This window comes from Somniosus microcephalus, chromosome 15, assembly GCF_052327205.1.
Source record: "Somniosus microcephalus isolate GS21.2 chromosome 15, FLI_Smic_1.0, whole genome shotgun sequence".
In the NCBI taxonomy this organism is placed as follows: domain Eukaryota; kingdom Metazoa; phylum Chordata; class Chondrichthyes; order Squaliformes; family Somniosidae; genus Somniosus; species Somniosus microcephalus.
In genome coordinates, this window is record NC_141001.1 from 124,351,900 (window position 1) to 124,377,170 (window position 25,271).

Below are 25,271 nucleotides of genomic sequence, written 5' to 3' on the forward strand. Positions count from 1 at the left end.
CTGTGTTCCCTGTTAGACTCTCCACTGTACTGTAGCTGTGTTCCCTGTTAGACTCGCCACTACTGTATCTGTGTTCCCTGTTAGACTCTCCACTGTACTGTAGCTGTGTTCCCTGTTAGACTCTCCACTGTACTGTAGCTGTGTTCCCTGTTACTCGCCACTACTGTATCTGTGTTCCCTGTTAGACTCTCCACTGTACTGTAGTTGTGTTCCCTGTTAGACTCTCCACTGTACTGTAGCTGTGTTCCATTAGACACTCCACTGTACTGGAGTATAATATGGAGAAATGTGAGGTTATTCACTTTGGTAGGAAGAATAGGAAAATACAATATTTTTTAAATGGTGAGAAACTTTTAAATGTTGGTGTTCAGAGATTTAGTGTCCTCATACAGGAAACACAGAGTTAGCATGAAGGTACAGCAAACAATTCAGAAGGCAAATGACAAGGGGGTTGGAGTACAAAGGCAAGGAAGTCTTGCTGCAATTGTCCAGGGCCTTGGTGAGACCACACCAGGAGTACTGGGCATAAATTTGGTTTCCTTATCTAAGGAAGGATATACTTGCCTTAGAGGCGGTGCAACGAAGGTTCACTAGATTGATTCCTGGGATAAGAGGGCTGTCCTATGAGGAGAGATTGTGTAGAATGGGCCAATACCCTCTGGAGTTTAGAAGAATGAGAGGTGATCTAATTGAAACATAAAAGATTCCAAGGGGGATTGACAGGATAGATGCTGAGAGGTTGTTTCCCCCTGGCTGGAGAGTCTAGAACTAGGGGGCATCGTCTCAGGATAAGGGGTCGGCCATTTAGGACTGAGATGAGGAGGAATTTCTTCACTCAGAGGGTTGTGAATCTTTGGAATTCTCTACCCCAGAGGGCTGTGGATGCTGAGTCGTTGAGTATATTCAAGGCGGAGATCGATAGATTTTTGGACTCGTGGGGAATCGAGGGATATTGGGATCGGGCGGGAATGTGGAGATGAGGTCGAAGGTCAGCCATGATCTTATTGAATGGCAGAGCAGGCTCGAGGGGCCGAATGGACGACTCCTGCTCCTAATTCTTATGTTCTTATTAAATCTGCTGTGACTGTGTAATTCTGTTATCCCCAAATATATTAACATGAGAAGTCACAAAGGATGTACCAGGGTATATTTTCCTTTCTGAAGTCACAGAAAAACCTTTTACTAAACCCTTACTGTAAGCCAGCGACCATTTGAATAAAAATATATAGAGGAAGATAAAACCCAGACCTTGCACATCTCAATTTATTTTTTTTGAGTAGCAGAACTCAGCCTTGTATCGCTTATTTCCACAAATTATGCAAAACTGCACGTAATTGCCAGCTGCCTGCTGTAACATTGAGCTGGCTTGCTCAGTGTGACAACCTCCCACGAACACATCGGTTTGTATTAAAAATCGCACACCTGCACACACATCCGGTCAACTTTTCCAATATTAATTCCCACGTCCACTTTTATAATGGCACCTGCCTATGTTACACTGCAATTACTCCCCTCCCCCCCGCCCCGCGGACTCGCTGCAATCACTAGCTGAAGAGTGTAACAGCATGGCAAGTCTACAGGGCAGTTTCCATTAGAAATGTGGCCAGAGGAATTCATAATGAAAATAATAAAGGATGGAATACATGATTTTAAAAATGGGGACACGTTACGTTAGTGCACACTGGTCCAAACCCGCCCCCCCCCCCTAAAAAACATCAAATGAAGATTACACTTGGTCTCGGCTCCTCGTGTCTAATGCCATAGCAGATCAACTAATAATCGATTAGAAATCGGGTATGTGCGTACATTCCCTAGCTGATCTTCCCTTCCTGCTGTAACGTTTTTTAGTCATGCTTTTCAGCTGATCATTTGACATTGAAAACACTGTAATTAGTCAGAATGGGTATTTCCTGTGTAAACAGGTCACAGTGATGCGGCAGTTACAGGGCTGCAGCCACGAGGCTGACACTGTGGCCTCGCTGCATCCTGCCTCATTGTATCCTCTGTCCCACCATCAGCAGCTACTGGCAGCCTTCTAATGATGATTCATGCTTGGCCAGGAGACGTCCTCCAAGTCCAAGTGAGAATGTCACCTGTATGGGGCCTTTATTCACTAATCTCTCTGTAACTGTCTCCAGTTGAATGATTTGACAGTTTAGTCAAGGGGAAGCTAGTTGGCGAGTTATTCTTGTTATAGCTGCAGTTATCAATGAGGATGAACAGCGAATGGAATGAGGTAATACCGTGGAACATGTGGATTCTCAGGTAGCCGGGCTCGGACAAAGGTATAAATGAAGGGGCATTAGGCACAATATCTCATAATTCGATGAGGCCTGATCAGTCATGAATCTCTCGAGCTTGAGAACTGTAACGTGTGGATTCTCCAGTGAACTCGCAAGGTATGAGTGCTGCTAAGTGTATGTGTAATTATTGTCAAATAATAATCATCATTGTATGCTTAATACTCTGGACCATCAACAATAAATGCTTTGAATCCCATTTTTCTGAAGAGTAACTTATACACTTGGAACAACCATCCTCAACACACTCACCAGCTGAACACCCATCCTCAACACACTCACTAGCTGAACACTCATCCTCAACACACTCACTAGCTGAACACTCATCCTCAACACACTCACTAGCTGAACACTCATCCTCAACACACTCACTAGCTGAACACTCATCCTCAACACACTCACTAGCTGAACACCCATCCTCAACACACTCACTAGCTGAACACTCATCCTCAACACACTCACTAGCTGAACACTCATCCTCAACACACTCACTAGCTGAACACTCATCCTCAACACACTCACCAGCTGAACACTCATCCTCAACACACTCACTAGCTGAACACTCATCCTCAACACACTCACTAGCTGAACACTCATCCTCAACACACTCACTAGCTGAACACACTCACTAGCTGAACACTCATCCTCAACACACTCACCAGCTGAACACTCATCCTCAACACACTCACTAGCTGAACACCCATCCTCAACACACTCACTAGCTGAACACTCATCCTCAACACACTCACTAGCTGAACACTCATCCTCAACACACTCACTAGCTGAACACTCATCCTCAACACACTCACCAGCTGAACACTCATCCTCAACACACTCACTAGCTGAACACTCATTCTCAACACACTCACTAGCTGAACACCCATCCTCAACACACTCACTAGCTGAACACCCATCCTCAACACACTCACTAGCTGAACACCCATCCTCAACACACTCACCAGCTGAACACTCATCCTCAACACACTCACCAGCTGAACACTCATCCTCAACACACTCACCAGCTGAACACTCATCCTCAACACACTCACTAGCTGAACACTCATCCTCAACACACTCACTAGCTGAACACCCATCCTCAACACACTCACCAGCTGAACACTCATCCTCAACACACTCACTAGCTGAACACTCATCCTCAACACACTCACTAGCTGAACACTCATCCTCAACACACTCACTAGCTGAACACCCATCCTCAACACACTCACTAGCTGAACACCCATCCTCAACACACTCACTAGCTGAACACTCATCCTCAACACACTCACAAGCTGAACACCCATCCTCAACACACTCACTAGCTGAACACCCATCCTCAACACACTCACTAGCTGAACACTCATCCTCAACACACTCACTAGCTGAACACCCATCCTCAACACACTCACAGGCTGAACACTCATCCTCAACACACTCACTACCTGAACACCCATCCTCAACACACTCACTAGCTGAACACTCATCCTCAACACACTCACCAGCTGAACACTCATCCCCAACACACTCACTAGCTGAACACTCATCCTCAACACACTCACTAGCTGAACACTCATCCTCAACACACTCACCAGCTGAACACTCATCCTCAACACACTCACTAGCTGAACACTCATCCTCAACACACTCACTAGCTGAACACTCATCCTCAACACACTCACTAGCTGAACACTCATCCTCAACACACTCACCAGCTGAACACTCATCCTCAACACACTCACTAGCTGAACACTCATTCTCAACACACTCACTAGCTGAACACCCATCCTCAACACACTCACTAGCTGAACACCCATCCTCAACACACTCACTAGCTGAACACCCATCCTCAACACACTCACCAGCTGAACACTCATCCTCAACACACTCACTAGCTGAACACTCATCCTCAACACACTCACTAGCTGAACACTCATCCTCAACACACTCACTAGCTGAACACCCATCCTCAACACACTCACTAGCTGAACACTCATCCTCAACACACTCACAAGCTGAACACCCATCCTCAACACACTCACTAGCTGAACACCCATCCTCAACACACTCACTAGCTGAACACTCATCCTCAACACACTCACTAGCTGAACACCCATCCTCAACACACTCACTAGCTGAACACTCATCCTCAACACACTCACTAGCTGAACACCCATCCTCAACACACTCACTAGCTGAACACTCATCCTCAACACACTCACTAGCTGAACACTCATCCTCAACACACTCACCAGCTGAACACTCATCCTCAACACACTCACTAGCTGAAGCAAATGTCGCCCACAGATCATACAAAGATTACACAACAGGGAACAGGGAGGGAAGTGGCTCCCCAGCACCGGTTGCTGTCGATTCTCCTTCCAATACAGTGCTAATGTTTGGATGCGCTGATGATCAGACACTAGATTGCCATTGTAACAAAAGCAATTTGAATCGCCACTGTTTCCAAACAGAGTTTTAGATTACCATCGCGTCCAGCTGGTTACATACCCCGAATCACAACCATCACAGAGGAGAAGGCTATCTTCCCGGTCACTTCGTCCACACACCTCACAGTTTGTCACGTCCTCTTCCTCCTCTTCATTGCCTTTATTATGGTTCTGGACTGGAACCTTCAAAAGGAATTTGAGCTCTTAGCAGTTAAATGTCTGATCATCTGAAGATACCCCCCTTCCCCCCAACGTGACTCAGTGGCACCAGAGATGTGACACTGAGTCGCACAGACCAAAGGGCTGAGCTGTGATCCTCATACATCGGTTTGTGCACTGCTTTAGCGTGCCTGCTCTCAACGTGTCTATGTGTGTGTGTGTGTCACACAGTCAGCAGTAACAGCACCGAGAAGTGTGCCAGATTCACTCGCACAATATGAAACGAGCATCACTTCAGCAAGGGTGGTTTCAACAGCTCTCGCTGCCCCGACAATCACTGCTAAGCAGTTGTGTAAGCTACAGCTGCACACAGGTGGGTACGCCTGGCCAGGCCAGCGTCACCTATGACGCCCTCGCGCCATTCACCGTCCAGGATCGCACGCAAGGAACAGGCGCTTGTGTGAAGTACCAGAGGATCACTGCCACCCAGGGCACTGCCCCGCACCCTTCCACCCACAACACCATCATCCATAACTGGAGGAGAAAGAATAAATGCCTCCTCTATTTGATGCAAACACTCAACACCCCAAGGAACAGTTTTCATTCCAACTCACCTTCTTTAAAACCGTCCCTCCAAAATGTGTGCGAACACAGATGTGTCTGAAGACGATTCGATCAACGGGGCAGGAATTGGCGTTCTGTTTGAGAAATAACATTTTAAAAACCATCAGAGCAATTCCTTTTTCTTTGCAAAGTTGCGGGATAATTAATCTGCATTGTAAGTTTATGACTGAGCTTAAAGGTGCTCATCACCACATGGCAAGTGGCTTTATAGCCCCCTCACCAACAGCTGCACTCCCAGCGTGAGGGAGGTGAAGGAAGAATTCGCATTTCTCCAGCGCCTTCCAGGACCTCGCGACGTCCCAAAGTGCTTCACAGCCAATGAAGTACTTTTGAAGAGTGGTCACTGGTGTAATGTGGGAAACATGGCAGCCAATTTGTGCACAGCAAGCTTCCCACAAACAGCAATGTGATAATGACCAGATAATATGTTTTTTAGTGATGTTGGTGGAGGGATGAATACTGGCCCCAGGACACCAGGGATAACACCCCCTGCTCTTCTTTGAATAGTGCCGTGGGATCTTATACATCCACCTGAGGGGGCAGGTGGGACCTCTGTTTAAAATCTCATCCGAAAGACGGCACCTCCGACAGTATGGCACTCTCTCAGTACTGCCCCTCCGACAGTGCAGCGCTCCCTCAGTACTGCCCCTCCGACAGTGCAGCGCTCCCTCAGTACTGCCCCTCCGACAGTGCAGCGCTCCCTCAGTACTGCCCCTCCGACAGTGCAGCGCTCCCTCAGTACTGTCCCTCCGACAGTGCAGCTCTCCCTCAGTACTGCCCCTCCGACAGTGCGGCGCTCCCTCAGTACTGCCCCTCCGACAGTGCGGCGCTCCCTCAGTACTGCCCCTCCGACAGTGCAGCGCTCCCTCAGTACTGCCCCTCCGACAGTGCAGCGCTCCCTCAGTACTGCCCCTCCGACAGTGCAGCGCACCCTCAGTACTGCCCCTCCAACAGTGCAGCACTCCCTCAGTACTGCCCCTCCGACAGTGCAGCGCTCCCTCAGTACTGCCCCTCCGACAGTGCAGCGCTCCCTCAGTACTGCCCCTCCGACAGTGCAGCGCTCCCTCAGTACTGCCCCTCCGACAGTGCAGCACTCCCTCAGTACTGCCCCTCCGACAGTGCAGCGCTCCCTCAGTACTGCCCCTACCACAGTGCGGCACTCTCTCAGTACTGCCCCTCCGACAGTGCAGTGCTCCCTCAGTACTGCCCCTCCGACAGTGCAGCGCTCTCTCAGTACTGCCCCTCCGACCAGGCAGGTAGTGCAGGAGTCCCCTGATTGCATCTCGCTCTCCAACCAGTATTCTGCTGAGAGTACTGGTGAGGTGATGATTCCTCTGGGGAGTACAGCCACAGCCAAGTCCACGGCACCACGGGTGGCTCAGCTGTACGGGGGGGGGGGGGGGGGGGGGGAAAGAGGAGGAAGATAGGGAAAGCAATAGTGATAGGGGATTCGATAATTAGGGGAGCAGACAGGCTCTGTGGCCACAGACGTTATTCCAGGATGGTATGTTGCCTCCTGGTGCCAGGGTTAAGGATAAATGTAAGAAGTCACACAACACCAGGTTATAGTCCAACAGTTTTATTTGAAATCACAAGCTTTCGGAGCGCTGCTCCTTTGTCAGGTGAAGTGGAGAGATGCCTATAGACACAGATTATATAGTCAGAGAATAATGCCAGATGATTACAGGTAATCTTTCTAACTGCCATTTATCACACCACGGCAGAGAGATAATCACAGCAATCAAAGGTGTGAATGGTGTCCAAACAGGTCAGTCAGGAAAACATTACATCAAAGAACAATGAGGTGGGGTCACAAGGGGTAAAATGTTGCAGATGCTGGGGTCTGTATGAAAAACAAAAAAGACAAAAATCATTTTCTTTGCTGGAAATCACAGCAGGTCCGGCCGCATCTGTGTAGAGAGAACAAGCCAACGACGACTCGAGTCTGGATGACCCTACGTCAGGTGGGGTTACATGTAGCGTGACATGAACCCAAGATACCGGTTAAGGCCGTCCTCATGAGTGCGGAACTTGCCTATCAGTTTCTGCTCTACGATTTTGCGTTGTCATGTGTCTCAAAGGCCGCCTTGGAGAATGCTTACCCGAAGATCGGAGGCTGAATGTCCTAGACTGCTGAAGTGTTCCCCGACTGGGAGGGAACACTCCGTCCCGGTGATTGTTGCGCGGTGTCCGTTCATCCATTGTCGCAGTGTCTGCATGGTCTCGCCGATGTACCATGCTCCGGGGCATCCTTTCCTGCAATGTATGAGGTAGACAACGTTGGCCGAGTCACATGAGTATGCACCATGTACCTGGTGGGTGGTGTCCTCATGTGTGATGATGGTATCTGTGTTGATGATCTGGCATGTCTTGCAGAGGTTGCCGTGGCAGGGTTGTGTGGTGTCGTTACCCGCAGATCCGACCAAAGAACACACCCGCCAACTCAACAGACTGATCAAGACCTTCGATCCAGACCTTCAAAGCATCCTACGCGCTCTCATCCCACGTACTCCCCGCGTGGGAGACTTCTACTGCCTCCCAAAGATACACAAAGCCAACACACCCGGACGTCCTATCGTATCAGGCAACGGAACCCTGTGTGAGAACCTCTCTGGATACGTCGAGGGTATCCTGAAACCCATTGTACAGGGAACCCCCAGCTTCTGTCGCGACACTACAGACTTCTTACAGAAACTCAGCACCCATGGACCAGTTGAACCAGGAACGCTCCTCGCCACGATGGACGTCTCGGCACTCTACACCAGTATCCCCCACGATGACGGCATCGCTGCGACAGCATCGCTGCGACAGCCTCAGTACTCAACACCAACAACAGCCAATCTCCAGACGCCATCCAACAACTCATCCGCTTCATCCTTGACCACAATGTCTTCACCTTCGACAACCAGTTCTTTGCCCAAACACACGGAACAGCCATGGGGACCAAACTCGCACCCCAATACGCCAACATCTTCATGCACAAGTTCGAGCAAGACTTCTTCGCTGCACAGGACCTCCAACCAACGCTATACACCAGATACATTGACGACATTTTCTTCCTATGGACCCACGGCGAAGAATCACTGAAAAGACTACACGATAACATCAACAAGTTCCATCCCACCATCAAACTCACCATGGACTACTCCTCAGAATCGGTTTCATTCTTGGACACACGAATCTCCATCAAAGACGGACACCTCAGCACTTCACTCTACCGCAAGCCCACGGACAACCTCACGATGCTCCACTTCTCCAGCTTCCACCCTAACCACATTAAAGAAGCCATCCCCTATGGACAAGCCCTGCGAATACACAGGATCTGCTGAGACGAGGAGGAACGCGATGGACACCTACAGATGCTGAAAGACGCCGTCGTGAGAACGGGATAGGACGCTCGACTCGTCGATCGACAGTTCCGACGGGCCACAGGAAATAAATCGCATAGACCGCCTCAGAAGACAAACACGGGACACAACCAACAGAGTACTCTTTGTCGTCCAGTACTTCCCCGGAGTGGAGAAACTACGCCATGTTCTTCGCAGCCTTCAACATGTCATCAATGACGACGAACACCTCGCTAAGGCCATCCCCACGCCTCCACTACTCGCCTTCAAACAGCCACCTAACCTCAAACAGACCATCGTTCGCAGCAAATTACCCAGCTTTCAGGAGAACAGCGACCACGACACCACACAACCCTGCCACGGCAACCTCTGCAAGACATGCCAGATCATCAACACAGATACCATCATCACACGTGAGGACACCGCCCACCAGGTACATGGTACATACTCATGTGACTCGGCCAACGTTGTCTACCTCATACGTTGCAGGAAAGGATGCCCCGGAGCATGGTACATCGGCGGGACCATGCAGACACTGCGACAACGGATGAACGGACACCGCGCAACAATCACCAGGCAGGAGTGTTCCCTCCCAGTCGGGGAACACTTCAGCAGTCTAGGACATTCAGCCTCCGATCTTCGGGTAAGCATTCTCCAAGGCAGCCTTCGAGACACGACAACGCAAAATCGTAGAGCAGAAACTGATAGCCAAGTTCCGCACTCATGAGGACGGCCTCAACCGGGATCTTGGGTTCATGTCACGCTACATGTAACCCCACCTGACATAGGGTCATCCAGACTCGAGTCGTCGTTGGCTTGTTCTCTCTACACGGATGCGGCCGGACCTGCTGTGATTTCCAGCAAAGAAAATGTTTTTTGTCTGTTTTTTGTTTTTCATACAGACCCCAGCATCTGCAACATTTTACCCCTTGTGACCCCACCTCATTGTTCTTTGATGTAATGTTTTCCTGACTGACCTGTTTGGACACCATTCACACCATTGATTGCTGTGATTATCTCTCTGCCGAGGTGTGATAAATGGCAGTTAGAAAGATTACCTGTAATCATCTGGCATTATTCTCTGACTATATAAGCTGTGTCTTTATGCATCTCTCCACTTCACCGGACGAAGGAGCAGCGCTCCGAAAGCTTGTGATTTCAAATAAAACTGTTGGACTATAACCTGGTGTTGTGTGACTTCTTACATTTGTCCACCCCAGTCCAACACCGGCATCTCCACACCAGGGTTAAGGGTGTCACTGAGTGGCTGCAGAATATTCTGAGGGGGGAGGGTGAACAGCCAGAGGTCGTGGTCCATATCTGTACCAAAGACATAGGCAGGATGGTCTAAGAGAGGTTTACAGGGCATGTATGTAAACACACGAAGCATAGTAAAGAAGGTTGGTGAGCTGCAGGTGCAAATAGAATCATGGGAATATGATGTTGTGGCAATAAGAGAGACCTGGCTCAAAAAAGGGCAGGATTGGGTATTAAATATTCCTGGTTATAAGGTGTTCAGGCAAGATAGGGAAGGAAAGGAAGGAGGTGGGGTGGCAGTAATGGTTAAGGAGAATGTTACAGTGCTGGAGAGAGAGGATGTTCTGGAGGAGACAAGGACAGAATCTATTTGGTTAGAGTTAAGAAATAATAGAGGTGCCATTACACTACTAGGTGTATTCTATAGACCGCCAACAAAGATATGGAGGAGCAAATTTGCAGAGAAATTACAGAGAGATGCAAGAACTATAGAGTAGTGACAATGGGGGACTTCAACTATCCTAATATAGACTGGGATCGTAATAGTGTAAAGGGCAGAGAGGGGGAAGAATTTCTGTAGTGTGTTCAGGAGAATTTTCTTGATCAGTATGTTTCTGGCCCAAAGAGGAAGGAGGCATTGCTGGATCTGGTTCTGGGGGATGAGGTAGGTCAAGTGGAAGTAGGTGAACATTTAGGGAACAGTGAAAATAGTATCATAAAGTTTAGACTAGCTATGGAAAAGGACAGGGAGCAATCTAGAGTAAAAATACTTAATTGCAGGAAGGCCAATTTCAGTGGGATGAGAATGGATCTGGCCCGGCTAAATTGGAATCAAAGATTGGCAGGCAAAACTGTAATGGAACAATGAGCTGCCTTTAAAGAGGAAATAGTTCAGGTACAGTCGAGGTACATTCCCACTAGGGGGAAAGATAGGGGAACAAAAGTCAGGGCTCCCTGGATGACAAAAGTGGTGCCAGAGGACTGGAGAAATGCAAATGTTACACCCTTGTTCAAAAAAGGGTGCAAGGCTAAACCCAGCAACTACAGGCCAGTCAGTTTAACCTCGGTAATGGGGAAGCTTTTAGAAACAGTAATCAGGGACAAAATTAACAGTCACTTGGATAAGTGTGGATTAATTAAGGAAAGCCAGCACGGATTTGTTAAAGGCAAATCATGTTTAACCAACTTGATTGAGTTTTTTGATGAGGTAACAGAGAGGGTTGATGAGTGCAATGCGGTTGACGTGGTGTACATGGATTTCCAAAAGGGATTTGATAAAGCGCCACATAATAAGCTTGGCAGCAAAGTTGAAGCCCGTGGAATAAGAACATAAGAAATAGGAACAAGATTAGGCCAGATGGCCCTTCGAGCCTGCTCTGCCATTCAATAAGATCATGGCTGATCTTCTACCCCATCTCCATTTTCCTGCACTATCCCCATATCCCTTGATTCCTTTAATATTCAAAAATCTATCTATCTCTGTCTTGAAGGGGGCTTTAAACTAAATAGTGGGGGGGAGGGTTCAGGTGAGCGGGAATTTAAAAAGTCAAAGAGAAAGGAAAAGGCAATCGAGCAGGGTAGCGATGGGGGTAATGGAAACCAGAGTGTGACAGGAAAGGACAGAACGTATAAAAATAAGAGTGCATCAGAAAGTGGGGTCAATGCATGGAAAAATAGTAAAAAGAAAATTAAAGGCTCTTTATCTGAAGGCATGCAGCATTCGTAACAAGATTGATGAGTTGACGGCACAAATAGATATAAATGGGTATGATTTGATCGCCATTACAGAGACGTGGTTGCAAGGTGACCAAGGCTGGGGACTGACTATTCAGGGGTATTTGACATTTCGGAAGGATAGACAGAAAGGAAAAGGAGGTGGTGTAGTTCTGTTAATAAAGGATGAGGTCAGTGCAGTAGTGAGAAATGATCTTGGCTCAGAAGAGCAAGATGTAGAATCAGTTTGGGTGGAGATAAGAAATAATAAGGGAAAGAAGTCACTGGTGGGAGTAGTCTACAGGCCCCCTAACAGTAGTTATACTGTGGGACAGAGTATAAATCAAGAAATAATGGAGGCTTGTAAGAAAGGTACAGCAATAATGATGGGCGATTTTAATCTTCATATTGATTGGACAAATCAAATTGGCCAAGGTAGCCTCGAGGAAGAGTTCATAGAATGTATCCGGGATGGTTTCCTAGAACAATACATTGTGGAAACAATCAGGGAGCAGGATATCTTAGATCTGGTACTGTGTAATGAGACAGGATTAATAAATGATCTCATAGTAAAGGATCCTTTAGGAAAGAGTGATCATAGTGTGGTTGAATTTCAAATTCAATTGGAGGGTGAGAAAGTGGGTCTCAAACCAGTGTCCTAAACTTAAATAAAGGCAATTACAAAGGTATGAAGGCAGAGTGGGCTAAAGTGGACTGGGAAATAGATTAAAGGGTAAGACGGTTGATAAGCAATGGCAGACACTGAAGGAGATATTTCATAACACTCAACAAAAATATATTCCAGTGAGAAGGACAGACATTAAGAGAAGGGAGCACCATCCGTGGCTAACTAAGGAAGTAAAGAATGGTATCAAATTGAAAACAAAGGCATACAATGTTGCCAAGATTAGTGGGATGCCAGAGGATTGGGAAATTTTTAAAAAAACAGCAAAGGACGACTAAAAAAAGAGAGAAGATGGATTATGAGAGTAAACTAGCAAGAAATATAAAAACAGATAATAAGGGCTTCTACAGGTATATAAAAAGGAAGAGGGTAGCTAAAGTAAACGTTGGTCCCTTAGAGGATGAGACTGGGGAATTAATAATGGGGAACAAGGAAATGGCAGAGACTCTGAACAAATATTTTGTATCAGTCTTCACGGTAGAAGACATTAACAACATCCCAATAATGGATAATCAAGGGGCTAAAGGGTGGGGGAACTTAAAACAATCACTATCACTAAAGAAAAAGTAGTCGGTAAAATAATGGGACTAAAGGGGGACGAGTCCCCTGGACCTGATGGCCTGCATCCTAGGGTATTAAAAGAAGTAGCTGCAGAGATAGTGGATCTATTGGTTGCCATCTACCAAAATTCCCTGGATTCTGGAGAGGTCCCAGTGGATTGGAAAACCGCAAATGTAACGCCCCTCTTTAAGAAGGGAGGGAGACAGAAAGCACAAAACTATAGACCAGTTAGCCTAACATCTGTCACTGGGAAAATGCTGGAGTCCATTATTAAAGAAACAGTAGCAGGACATTTAGAAAAACATACTACAGTCAAGCAGAGTCAGCATGGTTTTATGAAAGAGAAATCATGTTTGACAAATTTGCTGGAATTTTTTGAGGTTGTAACGAGCAGGGTGGACAAAGGGGAACCAGTGGATGTGGTGTATTTGGATTTCCAGAAAGCATTCGATAAGGTGCCACATAAAAGGTTACTGCACAAGAGCTCATGGGGTTGGGGGTAATATATTAGCATGGAACTAACAGAAAACAGAGAGTCGGGATAAATGGGTCATTTTCCGGTTGGCAAACGGTAACTAGTGGGGTGCCACAGGGATCAGTGCTGGGGCCTCAACTATTTACAATCTACATTAATGGCTTGGATGAAGGGACCGAGTGTAAAGTAGTCAAACTTGCTGATGATACAAAGATAGGTGGGAAAGCAAGTTGTGAAGAGGACACAAAAAATCTGCAACGGGATATAGACAGGCTAGGTGAGTGGGTAAACATTTGGCAGATGGAGTATAATGTGGGAAAGTGTGAGGTTATCCACTATGGTAGGAAAAATAAAAAAGCAAATTCTTATCTAAATGGAGAGAGATTACAAAATGCTGCAGTACAGAGGGACCTGGGGGTCCTTGTGCATGAAACACAAAAAGTTAGCATGCAGGTACAGCAAGTAATCAGAAAGGCAAATGGAATGTTGGCCTTTATTGCAAGGGGGTTGGAGTATAAAAGCAGGGAAGTCCTGCTACAACTGCACAGGGTATTGGTGAGACCACACCTTGAGTACTGCGTACAGTTTTGGTCTCCTTATTTAAGGAGAGATATACTTGCATTGGAGGCAGTTCAGAGAAGGTTCACGAGGTTGAATCCTGAGATGAAGGGGTTGACTTATGAGGAAAGGTTGAGCAGGCTGGGCCTATACTCATTGGAGTTTAGAAGAATGAGAGGGGATCTTATTGAAACATAAGATCCTGAGGAGGCTCGACAAGGTAGATGCAGAGATGTTTCCCCTCATGGGGGAATCCAGAACTAGGGGGCATAGTTTCAGAATAAAGGGTCGCCCTTTTAAAACTGAGATAAAGAGGAATTTCTTCTCTCAGAGGGTCGTAAATCTGTGGAATTCTCTGCCCCAGAGAGCTGTGGAGGCTGGGTCATTGAATACATTTAAGGTGGAGATAGACAGATTTTTGAACGATAAGGGAGTGAAGGTTTATGGGGAGCGGGCAGGGAAGTGGCTTTGAGCCCAAGATCAGATCAGCCATGATCTCATTAAATGGCAGAGCTAGCTCAAGGGGCCAAATGGACTACTCCTATTTATGCTCTTATGAATATACTCAACGACTGAGCCTCCACAGTCCTCTGGGGTAAAGAATTCCAAAGATTCACCACCCTCTGAATGAAGAAATTTCTCATCTCAGTCCTAAATGGCCGACCCCTTATTCTGAGACTGTGACCCCTGGTTCTAGACTCCCCACCAGGGGAAACATCCTCCCTGCATCTACCCTGTCAAGCCCTGTAAGAATTTTGTATGTTTCAATGAGATCACCTCTCATTCTTCTAAACTCTAGAGAAAATAGGCCTAGTCTACTCAATCTCTCCTCATAGGACAATCCCCCCATCCCAGGAACCAGTCTGGTGAACCTTCGTTGCACTCCCTCTATGGCAAGTATATCCTTCCTTAGGTAAGGAGACCAAAACTGTACCCAATACTCCAGGTGTGGTCTCACCAGGGCCCGAAATAATTGCAGTAAGACGTCTTTACTCTTACACTCAAATCCTCTTGTAATAAAGGCCAACATACCATTTGCTTTCCTAATTGCTTGCTGTACCTGCATGTTAACTTTCAGTGATTCGTGTACAAGGACACCCAGGTCCCTCTGAACACCAACATTTCCCAATCTCTCACCATTTAAAAAATACTCTGCTTTTCTATTTTTCCGACCAAAGTGGATAACTTCACATTTCTCCACATTATATTCCATTTGCCATGTTCTTGCCCACTCACTTAGCCTGTCTATATCCCCTTGAAGCCTCCTTGCATCCTCCTCACAACTTACATTCCCACCCAGCTTTGTATCATCAGCAAACTTGGATATATTACATTTGGTTCCCTCATCCAAATCACTGATGTAGATTGTGAATAGCTGAGGCCCAAGCACTGATCCTTGCGGTACCCCACTAGTTACAGCCTGCCAACCCGAAAATAACCTGTTTATTCCTACTCTCTGTTTTCTGTCCGTTAACCAATCCTCAATCCATGCTAGTATATTACCCCCAATCCCATGAGCCCTAATTTCGTTAAATAACCTCCTGTGTGGCACCTTATCGAATGCCTTCTGAAAATCTAAATACGCCACATCCACTGGTTCTCCCTTATCTATTCTGCTAGTTACAACCAGAAAAACCTCTAACAGATTTGTCAAACATGATTTCCCTTTCATAAATCCGTGTTGACTCTGCCCAATCCTATTATTTTCTAAGTGCCCTGTTACCACGTCCTTAAAGTAGATTCTAGCATTTTCCCACTACTGATGTCAGGCTAGCTAGTCTGTAGTTCCCCGTTTTCTCTCTCCCTCTTTTCTTAATGAACAGCGACAGTGGCAGCATGGATACGAAAGTGGCTAAGTGACAGGAAACAGAGTGGTGAACGGTTGTTTTTCAGACTGGAGGAAGGTACACAGTGGTGTTTCCTAGGGGTCAGTTCTAGGACCACTGCTTTCCTTGATATTTATTAATGACTTGGACGTGGGTGTTCAGGGCACAGTTTCAAAATTTGCAGATGACACAAAACTTGGAAGTATAGTGAACAGTGAGGAGGATAGTGATAGACTTCAAAAGGACATAAGACAGGCTGGTGGAATGGGCAGACACGTGGCAGATGAAATTTAACGCAGAAAAGTGTGAAGTGATACATTTTGGTAGAAAGAATGAGGAGAGGCAATATAAACTAAAGGGTAAATCCTAAATGGGGTGCATGAACAGAGAGACCTGGGGGTATATGTGCACAAATCATTCAAGATGGCAGGGCAGATTGAGAAAGCAGTTAAAAAAGCTTACGGGATCCTGGGCTTCATGAATAGAGGTATAGAGTACAAAAGGGTGGAAATTATGATAAATCTGGATAAAACACTGGTTTGGCCTCAACTGGAGTATTGTGTCCAATCCTGGGCACCACACTTTAGGAAGGATGTGAAGGTCTAAGAGAGGGTGCAGAAAAGATTTGAGAATGATTCCAGTGATGAGGGACTTCAGTTACGTGGATAGACTGGAGAAGCTGGGGTTGTTCTTAGAGCAGAGAAGGTTGAGAGGAGATTTGATCGAGGTGTTCAAAATTATGAGGGGTCTGGACAGAGTAGATAGAGGGAAACTGTTCCCATTGGCGGAAGGGTCGAGAACCAGAGGACACAGATTTAAGGTGATTGGCAGAGGAACCAAAGGCGACATGAGGAAAACGTTTTTACGCAGCGAGTGGTTAGGATCTGGAATGCACTGCCTGAGAGGGTGGTGGAGGCAGATTCAATCACAGCTTTCAAAAGGGAGTTGGATAAGTACCTGAAGGAAAGAAATTTGCAGGGCTACGGGGAAAGGGCGGGGGAGTGGGACGAGTTGAAGTGCTCTTGCAGAGGTGGCACGGGCTCGACGGGCTGAATGGCCTTCTTCCGTGCTGTAACCATTCAATAATTCTATGATAGTGTAGCGCTCCCTCAGTACTGCCCCTCGGACAGTGCAGCGCTCCCTCAGTACTGCCCCTCCGACAGTGCAGCGCTCCCTCAGTACTGCCCCTCCGACAGTGCAGCGCTCCCTCAGTACTGCCCCTCCGACAGTGCAGCGCTCCCTCAGTACTGCCCCTCCGACAGTGCAGCGCTCCCTCAGTACTGCCCCTCCGACAGTGCAGCGCTCCCTCAGTACTGCCCCTCCGACAGTGCAGCGCTCCCTCAGTACTGCCCCTCCGACAGTGCGGCGCTCCCTCAGTACTGCCCCTGACAGTGCGGCGCTCCCTCAGTACTGACCCTGACAGTGCGGCGCTCCCTCAGTACTGTCCCTCCGACAGTGCAGCGCTCCCTCAGTACTGCCCCTCCGACAGTGCAGCGCTCCCTCAGTACTGCCCCTCCGACAGTGCAGCGCTCCCTCAGTACTGCCCCTCCGACAGTGCAGCGCTCCCTCAGTACTGACCCTGACAGTGCGGCGCTCCCTCAGTACTGACCCTGACAGTGCGGCGCTCCCTCAGTACTGACCCTGACAGTGCGGCGCTCCCTCAGTACTGTCCCTCCGACAGTGCAGCGCTCCCTCAGTACTGCCCCTCCGACAGTGCAGCGCTCCCTCAGTACTGCCCCTCCGACAGTGCAGCGCTCCCTCAGTAGTGCCTCTCCGACAGTGCAGCGCTCCCTCAGTACTGACCCTGACAGTGCGGCGCTCCCTCAGTACTGACCCTGACAGTGCGGCGCTCCCTCAGTGCTGTCCCTCCGACAGTGCAGCGCTCCCTCAGTACTGCCCCTCCGACAGTGCAGCGCTCCCTCAGTACTGCCCCTCCGACAATGCGGCGCTCCCTCAGTCGTGCACTCGGAGTGTAGGCCTGGATTTTGTGCTCAATCTCTGAAGTGAGACTTGAACCCACGACCTGCTGACTCAGAGGCGAGAGTGCTGCCCACTGAGCCACGACCGACAGTCTCAACATGGAGGAAAGTGTCACCGACAAATTTTTTCCTAATCATTCTAGAAAATATTAAGGAGGTGCAAACATGAAAAAAATAATCTCTGCCTGATAGCAAATGCATCAGGCATCTCTCTCTCTCTTGCTGAGAATACCATCTAAGGTTGGGGACATAGAAACATAGAAAAATAGGAGCAGGAGTCGGCCATTCGGCCCCTCGAGCCTGCTCTGCCATTCAATATGATCATGGCTGATCCTCTATCTCAATACCATATTCCCGCTCTCTCCCCATACCCCTTGATGCCTTTTGTGTCTAGAAATCTATCTATCTCCTTCTTAAATATATTCAGTGACTTGGCCTCCACAGCCTTCTCTGGTACAGAATTCCACAGGTTCACCACCCTCTGAGTGAAGAAATTTCTCCTCATCTCAGTCCTAATTGTCCTACCCCGTATCCTGAGACTGTGACCCCTCGTTCTAGACCCCCCCAGCCAGGGGAAACATTCAGTCTGTCTAGCCCTGTCAGAATTTTATACGTTTCAATGAGATCCCCACTCATTCTTCTAAACTCTATAGAATACAGGCCTAGTCGACCCAATCGCTCCTCATACGACAGTCCTGCCATCCCAGGAATCAGTCTGGTGAACCTTCGCTGCACTCCCTCTATGGCAAGTATATCCTTTCTTAGGTAAGGAGACCAAAACTGCACACAGTACTCCAGGTGTGGTCTCACCAAGGCCCTGTATAACTGTAGTAAGACATCCTTGCTCCTGTACTCAAATCCTCTTGCAATGAAGGCCAACATACCATTTGCCTTCCTAACTGCTTGCTGCACCTGCATGTTTGCTTTCAGTGACTAGTGTACAAGGACACCCAGGTCCCTCTGTACATCGACATTTCCCAATCTATCACCATTTAAATAATACTCTGCCTTTCTGTTTTTCCTACTGAAGTGGATAACTTCACATTTATCCACGTTATACTGCATCTGCCATGTATTTGCCCACTCACTCTACTTGTCTAAATCGCCTTGAAGCCTCTTTGCATCCTCCTCACAACTCACAGTCCCACCTAGTTTCGTGTCGTCAGCAAACTTGGAAATATTACATTTGGTTCCCTCATCCAAATCATTGATATATATTGTGAATAGCTGGGGCCCAAGCACTGATCCCTGCGGTACCCCACTAGTCACCGCCTGCCACCCCGAAAAGGACCCATTTATTCCTATTTTGTTTCCTGTCTGTTAACCAATTTTCAATCCATGCCAGTATATTACCCCCAATCCCATGTGCTTTAATTTTGCACACTAACCTCTTATGTGGGACTTTATCAAAGGTCTTCTGAAAATCCAAATACACCACATCCACTGGTTCTCCCTTATCTATTCTACCAGTTACATCCTCAAAAAACTCCAGTAGGTTTGTCAAACACGATTTCCCTTTCATAAATCCATGTTGACTTTGTCTAATCCCGTTGATATTTTCTAAGGTCAAACACTCCCAATTCATCAGGAGTGTCAGAGAGATTTATCATTTCATTTCAATGTATAACATACACCAGACAACATATCTGCTGAGAATGTCTGTCAGTGATGTTTCAAACCTTAATCTTGTTCTGAAACAGGAGCTTGAGAAATCGTTGATTTGCACTAACATCCGATCACAGTACAAATATATTGGTTATATAGGATTACACAGGATATACGGCACAGAAAGACCATTCGGCCCATCTTGTCCATGCCGACAAACAGCTCTCCAGCCTAATCTCACTTTCCAGCACTTGGTCCATAGCCTTGTAGGTTACAGCACTTCAAGCGCATATCCAAGTACTTTTAAAATGTTATGAGGGTTTCTGCCTCTACCACCCTTTCAGGCAGTGAGTTCCAGACCCCCACCACGCTCTGGGTGAAGAAAGTTCTCCTCAAATTCCCTCTAAACCAATTACTTTAAATCTATGCCCCCTGGTTATTGACCCTTCTGCTAAGGGAAATAGGTCCTTCCTATCCACTCTATCTAGGACTCTCATAATTTTATACACCTCAATTAATTCTCCGAGCCTCCTCTGTTCCAAAGAAAACAACCCCAGCCTATCCAATCTTTCCTCATAGCTAAAATTCCGCAGCCCAGGCAACATCCTCGTAAATCTCCTCTGCACCCTCTCTAGTGCAATCACATCCTTCCTGTAATGTGGTGACCAGAACTGCAGGCAGTATTCTAGCTGTGGCCTAACTAGTGTTTTATACAGTTCAAGCATAACCTCCCTGCTCTTACATTCTGTGCCTCGGCTAATAAAGGCAAGTATCCCGTATGCCTTCTTAACCACCTTATCTACCTGTCCTGCTACCTTCAGGGATCTGTGGACATGCACTCCAAGGTCCCTCTGTTCCTCTGCACTTCTCAGTGTCCTACCATTTATTGTGTATTCCCTTGCCTGGTTAGTCCTCACCAAATGCATTACCTCACACTTCTCCGGATTGAATTCCATTTGGCCCACCTGACCAATCCATTGATGCCTTCCTGCAGTCTGCAGCTTTCGTCTTCATTATCAACCACACGGCCAATTTTTGTATCTTCTGCAAACTTCTTAATCATACTTCCTACATTCAAGTCCAAATCATTGATAAATACCACAAAAAGCAAAGGACCCAGTGCCGAACCCCACTGGAAACAGCCTTCCAGTCACAAAACACCCGTCGACCATTACCCTTTGTTTCCTGCCTCTGAGCCAATTTTGGATCCAACTTGCCACTTTGCCTTGGATCCCATGGGCTTTTACTTTTGTGACCAGTCTGCCATGCGGGACCTTATCAAAAGCCTTGCTACAATCCATATAGACTACATCAAACACACTATCCTCATCAACCCTCCTTGTTACCTCCTCAAAAAGTTCAATCAAGTTAGTCAGACACGATCTGCCCTTAACAAATCCATGCTGACTGTCCCTGATTAATCTGTGTCTTTCTAAATGAAGATTCATCCTGTCCCTCAGAATTTTTTCCAATAATTTTCCCACCACTGAGGTTAGGCTGACTGGCCAGTAATTACTCGGTCTATCTCTTTCTCCCTTTTTAAACAAGGGTACTATGTTACCAGTCCTCTGGCACCACACCTGTAGCCAGAGAGGATTGGAAAATGATGGTCAGAGCCTCTGCTATTTCCTCTTTTGCTTCTCTTAACAGGAATACATTTCATCCGGGCCTGGGGATTTATCCACTTTCAACGCTGCTATGCCCCTTAATACTTCCTCTCTCACGGTTTATTTCATCTACTATCTCACACTCCTCCTCCGATTGTAATATCTGCATTGCCCCTCTCTTTTGTGAAAACAGACACAAAGGGCCCGATTTTCTGGATCGTGCGGGAAATTTTCGGGTTCCCCGAATGTCGGGTTCCGACCCGAAAAAAAATGGGTCAGCCAGCTGCACGCAATTTTCCCTCAATTGGCCAATTCATTTCCAGCGTGTGGGAACCCTTGCTAATTGTCCATTTGCAGTCAGAAAGCCCCACAGTATGATGTCATCATTCGTGGTGCTTTCAAGGTCCACAGCAAGCATTGCTTCCTCTGTTGGCTTCCAAACGAACCATACAGGATGGCAGAGGAGCCTGCAGCAGCTGTGGCCAGTGCCAGACCCGGAGCTGCCTCAAATTCGACAAAGCTTCACTGCAGGCATTATTGGATGGGGTTAGGGCCCACAGGGAGGTCCTCTTCCCTAGGTCAGGCAGGAAGAGGCCTCCCACTGAGACCAAGGCTGCATGGATGCAGGTGTCAGCAGATGTCAACGCGCTGGGAGTCACCAGAAGAACCTGGATACAGTGTCGGAAACGATTCCATGACCTTCACCGTACAGGAAAAGTAAGAATGAAGTTTCCAACACCCTCAGCCTGATCCCCATTGCCTTTCCCCACCAGCACTCAGCTTTAGCACTCTCTTCCTCCACATCCCACTTCACAGTCACATCCATGCACCCTTACCCATTTCATCTCTCTCTATGCTCACATTCACATAACTATTCCACCATGCAGCCCTCACACTCCCTCTCACTCTGATGCTTTGAACACAGCTGACAACACACAGGAAGGGCCCTTGGTCTTGCAGCCTCACACCATCTTTGTCTCCCTCTAAGTATCTATGCTATGCAATCTCTACACTCACTCCTTCCTTCTCACTCAAACTCCACTTGTCTCTCTCATTGCAGGAAAAGAGAGCTCACAACAACAGAGAGCGAGCCAGGACTGGAGGAGGCCCACCCTCAGTAGCCCACCTGACCCTCTGGGAGGAAGGAGTGCTGGAAATTGTTGGGGCTGATGTGGCCACGGAAGGAGAGACGGGGGCAGTCCCGCAAGCTGGTGACAGAATAGTTCCCCATCTTTCTCATTGACATAGCATGAGTCGCTGTTATGATTCTGAAGCTACGTCATTTGGACTTCTGAACATCTGCCAATTCCAATGTGCATGTAACCTTGGCATCACATCTCTAACTCCTTCCTCTACTCCCCCACAGGACCATCCAGAGCCCCCGTCCCCACTGTGGAGGAGGAAGAGGCTGTGCAGCCAGACTCCTCAGAGGAAGCTCCAACCTCTGAGGGCGCAGCGTCAGCAGAAGTAAGTGCACCCAGCACCAGCGCAGACACTCACACCTCGGGGGGACCTTCGGGACATGGAGTAGTGCTGTCACCTGGTGTTTCACAGCTCACAAGTGAGCCTCAGCAGATTCTGGAGACAGGGACAGCAGTGGAGAGTCCTCGTCGGAGGGCGCAGGACTCTGCCAGCTCAGCTCAGTTCAGCTGCGCTGCATGTCGACCCTCTGCCTCTGGGTCCATTCGCAAGAGAAGAGGTGATGGATCTCCATGCACAGATGCAGGAGTCTCTGGCAGGTTTTGTCTCCAGGGTCGCTACGAGTGTGGAGCGAATGGAGGAGTCCATAGCGACCATGAGCAGAGCCTTTGTGGAGTCATTGGCGCATGAACGCATCACCATGGAAAGGTTGGCAACCTCCATGGACGAGATAAGTCGCCAGGGTATGGAAAACATGGTGAGTGCTCATAAGAGAATGACATCTCTTGAGGAGCGATGGCCATCTATTGAACAGAGAAACCAGACCTTCATGGAAGTCCTTCTGAGTAGGACTGCCAGTGCAGATTGCACACTGTTCAGCACCATTCGAGACTCGTCAGATACTGACGCAGTCCGTGTCCATATGCAGCAAGACCTGGACAACATTCAGACTTGGGCTGACAAGTGGCAAGTAACATTCGCACCACACAAGTGCCAGGCAATGACCATCTCCAACAAGCGAGACTCTAACCATCTCCCCTTGACATTCAATGGCATTACTATCGCTGAATCCCCCACTATCAACATCCTGGGGGTTACCATTGATCAGAAACTGAATTGGACCAGCCATATAAATACTGTGGCTACAAGAGCAGGCCAGAGGCTGGGAATTCTGCGGCGAGTGTCTCACCTCCTGACTCCCCAAAGTCTTTCCACCATCTACAAGGCACAAGTCAGGAGTGTGATGGAATACTCTCCACTTGCCTGGATGAGTGCAGCTCCAACAACACTCAAGAAGCTCGACACCATTCAGGATAAAGCAGCCCGCTTGATTGGCACTCCATCCACCACCTTCAACATTCACTCCCTCCACCACCGGCGCACTGTGGCTGCAGTGTGTACCATCTACAAGATGCACTGCAGCAACTCGCCAAAGCTCCTTCAACAGCACCTTCCAAACCCACGACCTCTACCACTTAGAAGGACAAGGGCAGCAGACGCATGGGAACATCACCACCTACAAGTTCCCCTCCAAGCCACACACCATCCTGACTTGGACCTGTATCGCCGTTCCTTCACTGTCGCTGGGCCAAAATCCTGGAACTCCCTTCCTAACAGCACTGTGGGTGTACCTACACCATATGGACTGCAGCGGTTCAAGGCGGCGGCTCACCACCATCTTCTCAAGGGCAATTAGGGATGGGCACTAAATGCAGGTCTAGCCAGCGACGCCCACATCCCATCAATGAATAAAAAAATACGGGTCCCCATGGCCCCCTAATGCGCAGCAAGGTGCTCTCAAGCCACTTCCAAGCGCTGGCCCCTTCTGGCCTGTGCAGCTTCAGGTGAGTGAGCAGCAGCCTGGTGCTCCTGGTGCTGATCCTGCTGTTCCTGGTTCTGCTGCTGCTGCCTCTGGAGATCCTCTAATGGCAAGAAGGGAAGGAAAAAAAAGGCATCCCATGCTTCTGGTAGATGCCTCCGCCGAGGAAGCGCTGAGTGAGGGTGGCGAGAGGGGCTTCCCAGGAGCTCACATTGGAGAAGTGTGTGAGGCTCCAACCTTCCACAGCTGTGCCTAAGCCTTGAAGAAGTAGCCCCAAGCCTGCAACAACAAGGTCCTTCAACATACAAATGCTCTCTGATTAAATCTCAGCTTTCCCGAATGACCTGCAGCTGAGAGCAAGCAAGCCGGGATGCTTCACGCCAGGTTTCATCAGCGGGGTTCCCCACAGGCGTGTTTAGCGTGGGGAACCCTTGAAAATAGCAAGGGCCCCTTAAAATGGCATTTAACATGCCAATAATTGGTGATCAGGGTCCCGACGGCCAGTCCCGCCAGCGGCGGGTCGGAGAGAAACGGCAATCTGAAAGTCGGACGGGGTGAGGAATCAGGCGGGGGGGTCGCGACCCCCTATTTCTGCGATTTTCAGCCCCCGCCCGCCTGAAAACCCACCTGACGGCTGGGAGAAAATCGGGGCCAAAGTATTCTTTAAGAGCCATACCCATGTCTTCCGCCTCCACACACACCTTTATGGTCCCTACTAGGTCCTACTCTTTCTTTAGTGATTTTCTTGCTCTTAATGTATTTATAAAACATCTTTGGGTTTTCCTTGATTTTATTTGCCATATTTTTTCATGCCCTCTCTTTGCTTTCCTAATTTCCTTTTTAATTGCACCCCTGCACTTTCTATACTCCTCTAGCCTTTCTGCAGTATTGAGCCCGCAGTATCTGTCATAAGCTTCCCTTTTTTCTTTATCCTACTCTGTATGCCCCTTGACATCCAGGGACCTCTAGATTTGTTAGCCCCACCCTTTTTCTTTAAGGGAACATACTTGCTCTGAACCCTCCAGATCACCTCCTTGAATGCCTCCCACTGCTCGGACACTGATTGACCTTCCAGTAGCTGTTGCCAGTCCACTTTGGCTAAATCACATCTCAGCTTAGCAAAATTGGCTTTTCCCCAATTGAGAACTTTTATTCCTGGTCTATCGTTG

General features: G+C 48.0%; 1 protein-coding gene across 2 annotated transcripts in view; it reads right to left on the bottom strand.

The window, feature by feature from the left end:
- The window catches only part of phrf1 (PHD and ring finger domains 1), a 111,709-nt gene that overhangs the window by 14,411 nt on the left and 72,027 nt on the right, over positions 1–25,271 (bottom strand). For both annotated transcript variants that reach the window (XM_086008419.1, XM_086008418.1), the window contains 2 exons: positions 5,521–5,604; positions 4,809–4,930 (listed from right to left, as the gene is read on the bottom strand). In XM_086008419.1, the coding sequence (XP_085864545.1) occupies positions 4,809–4,930; positions 5,521–5,604 (206 nt within the window). The remainder of the gene's footprint in view (positions 1–4,808; positions 4,931–5,520; positions 5,605–25,271) is intronic.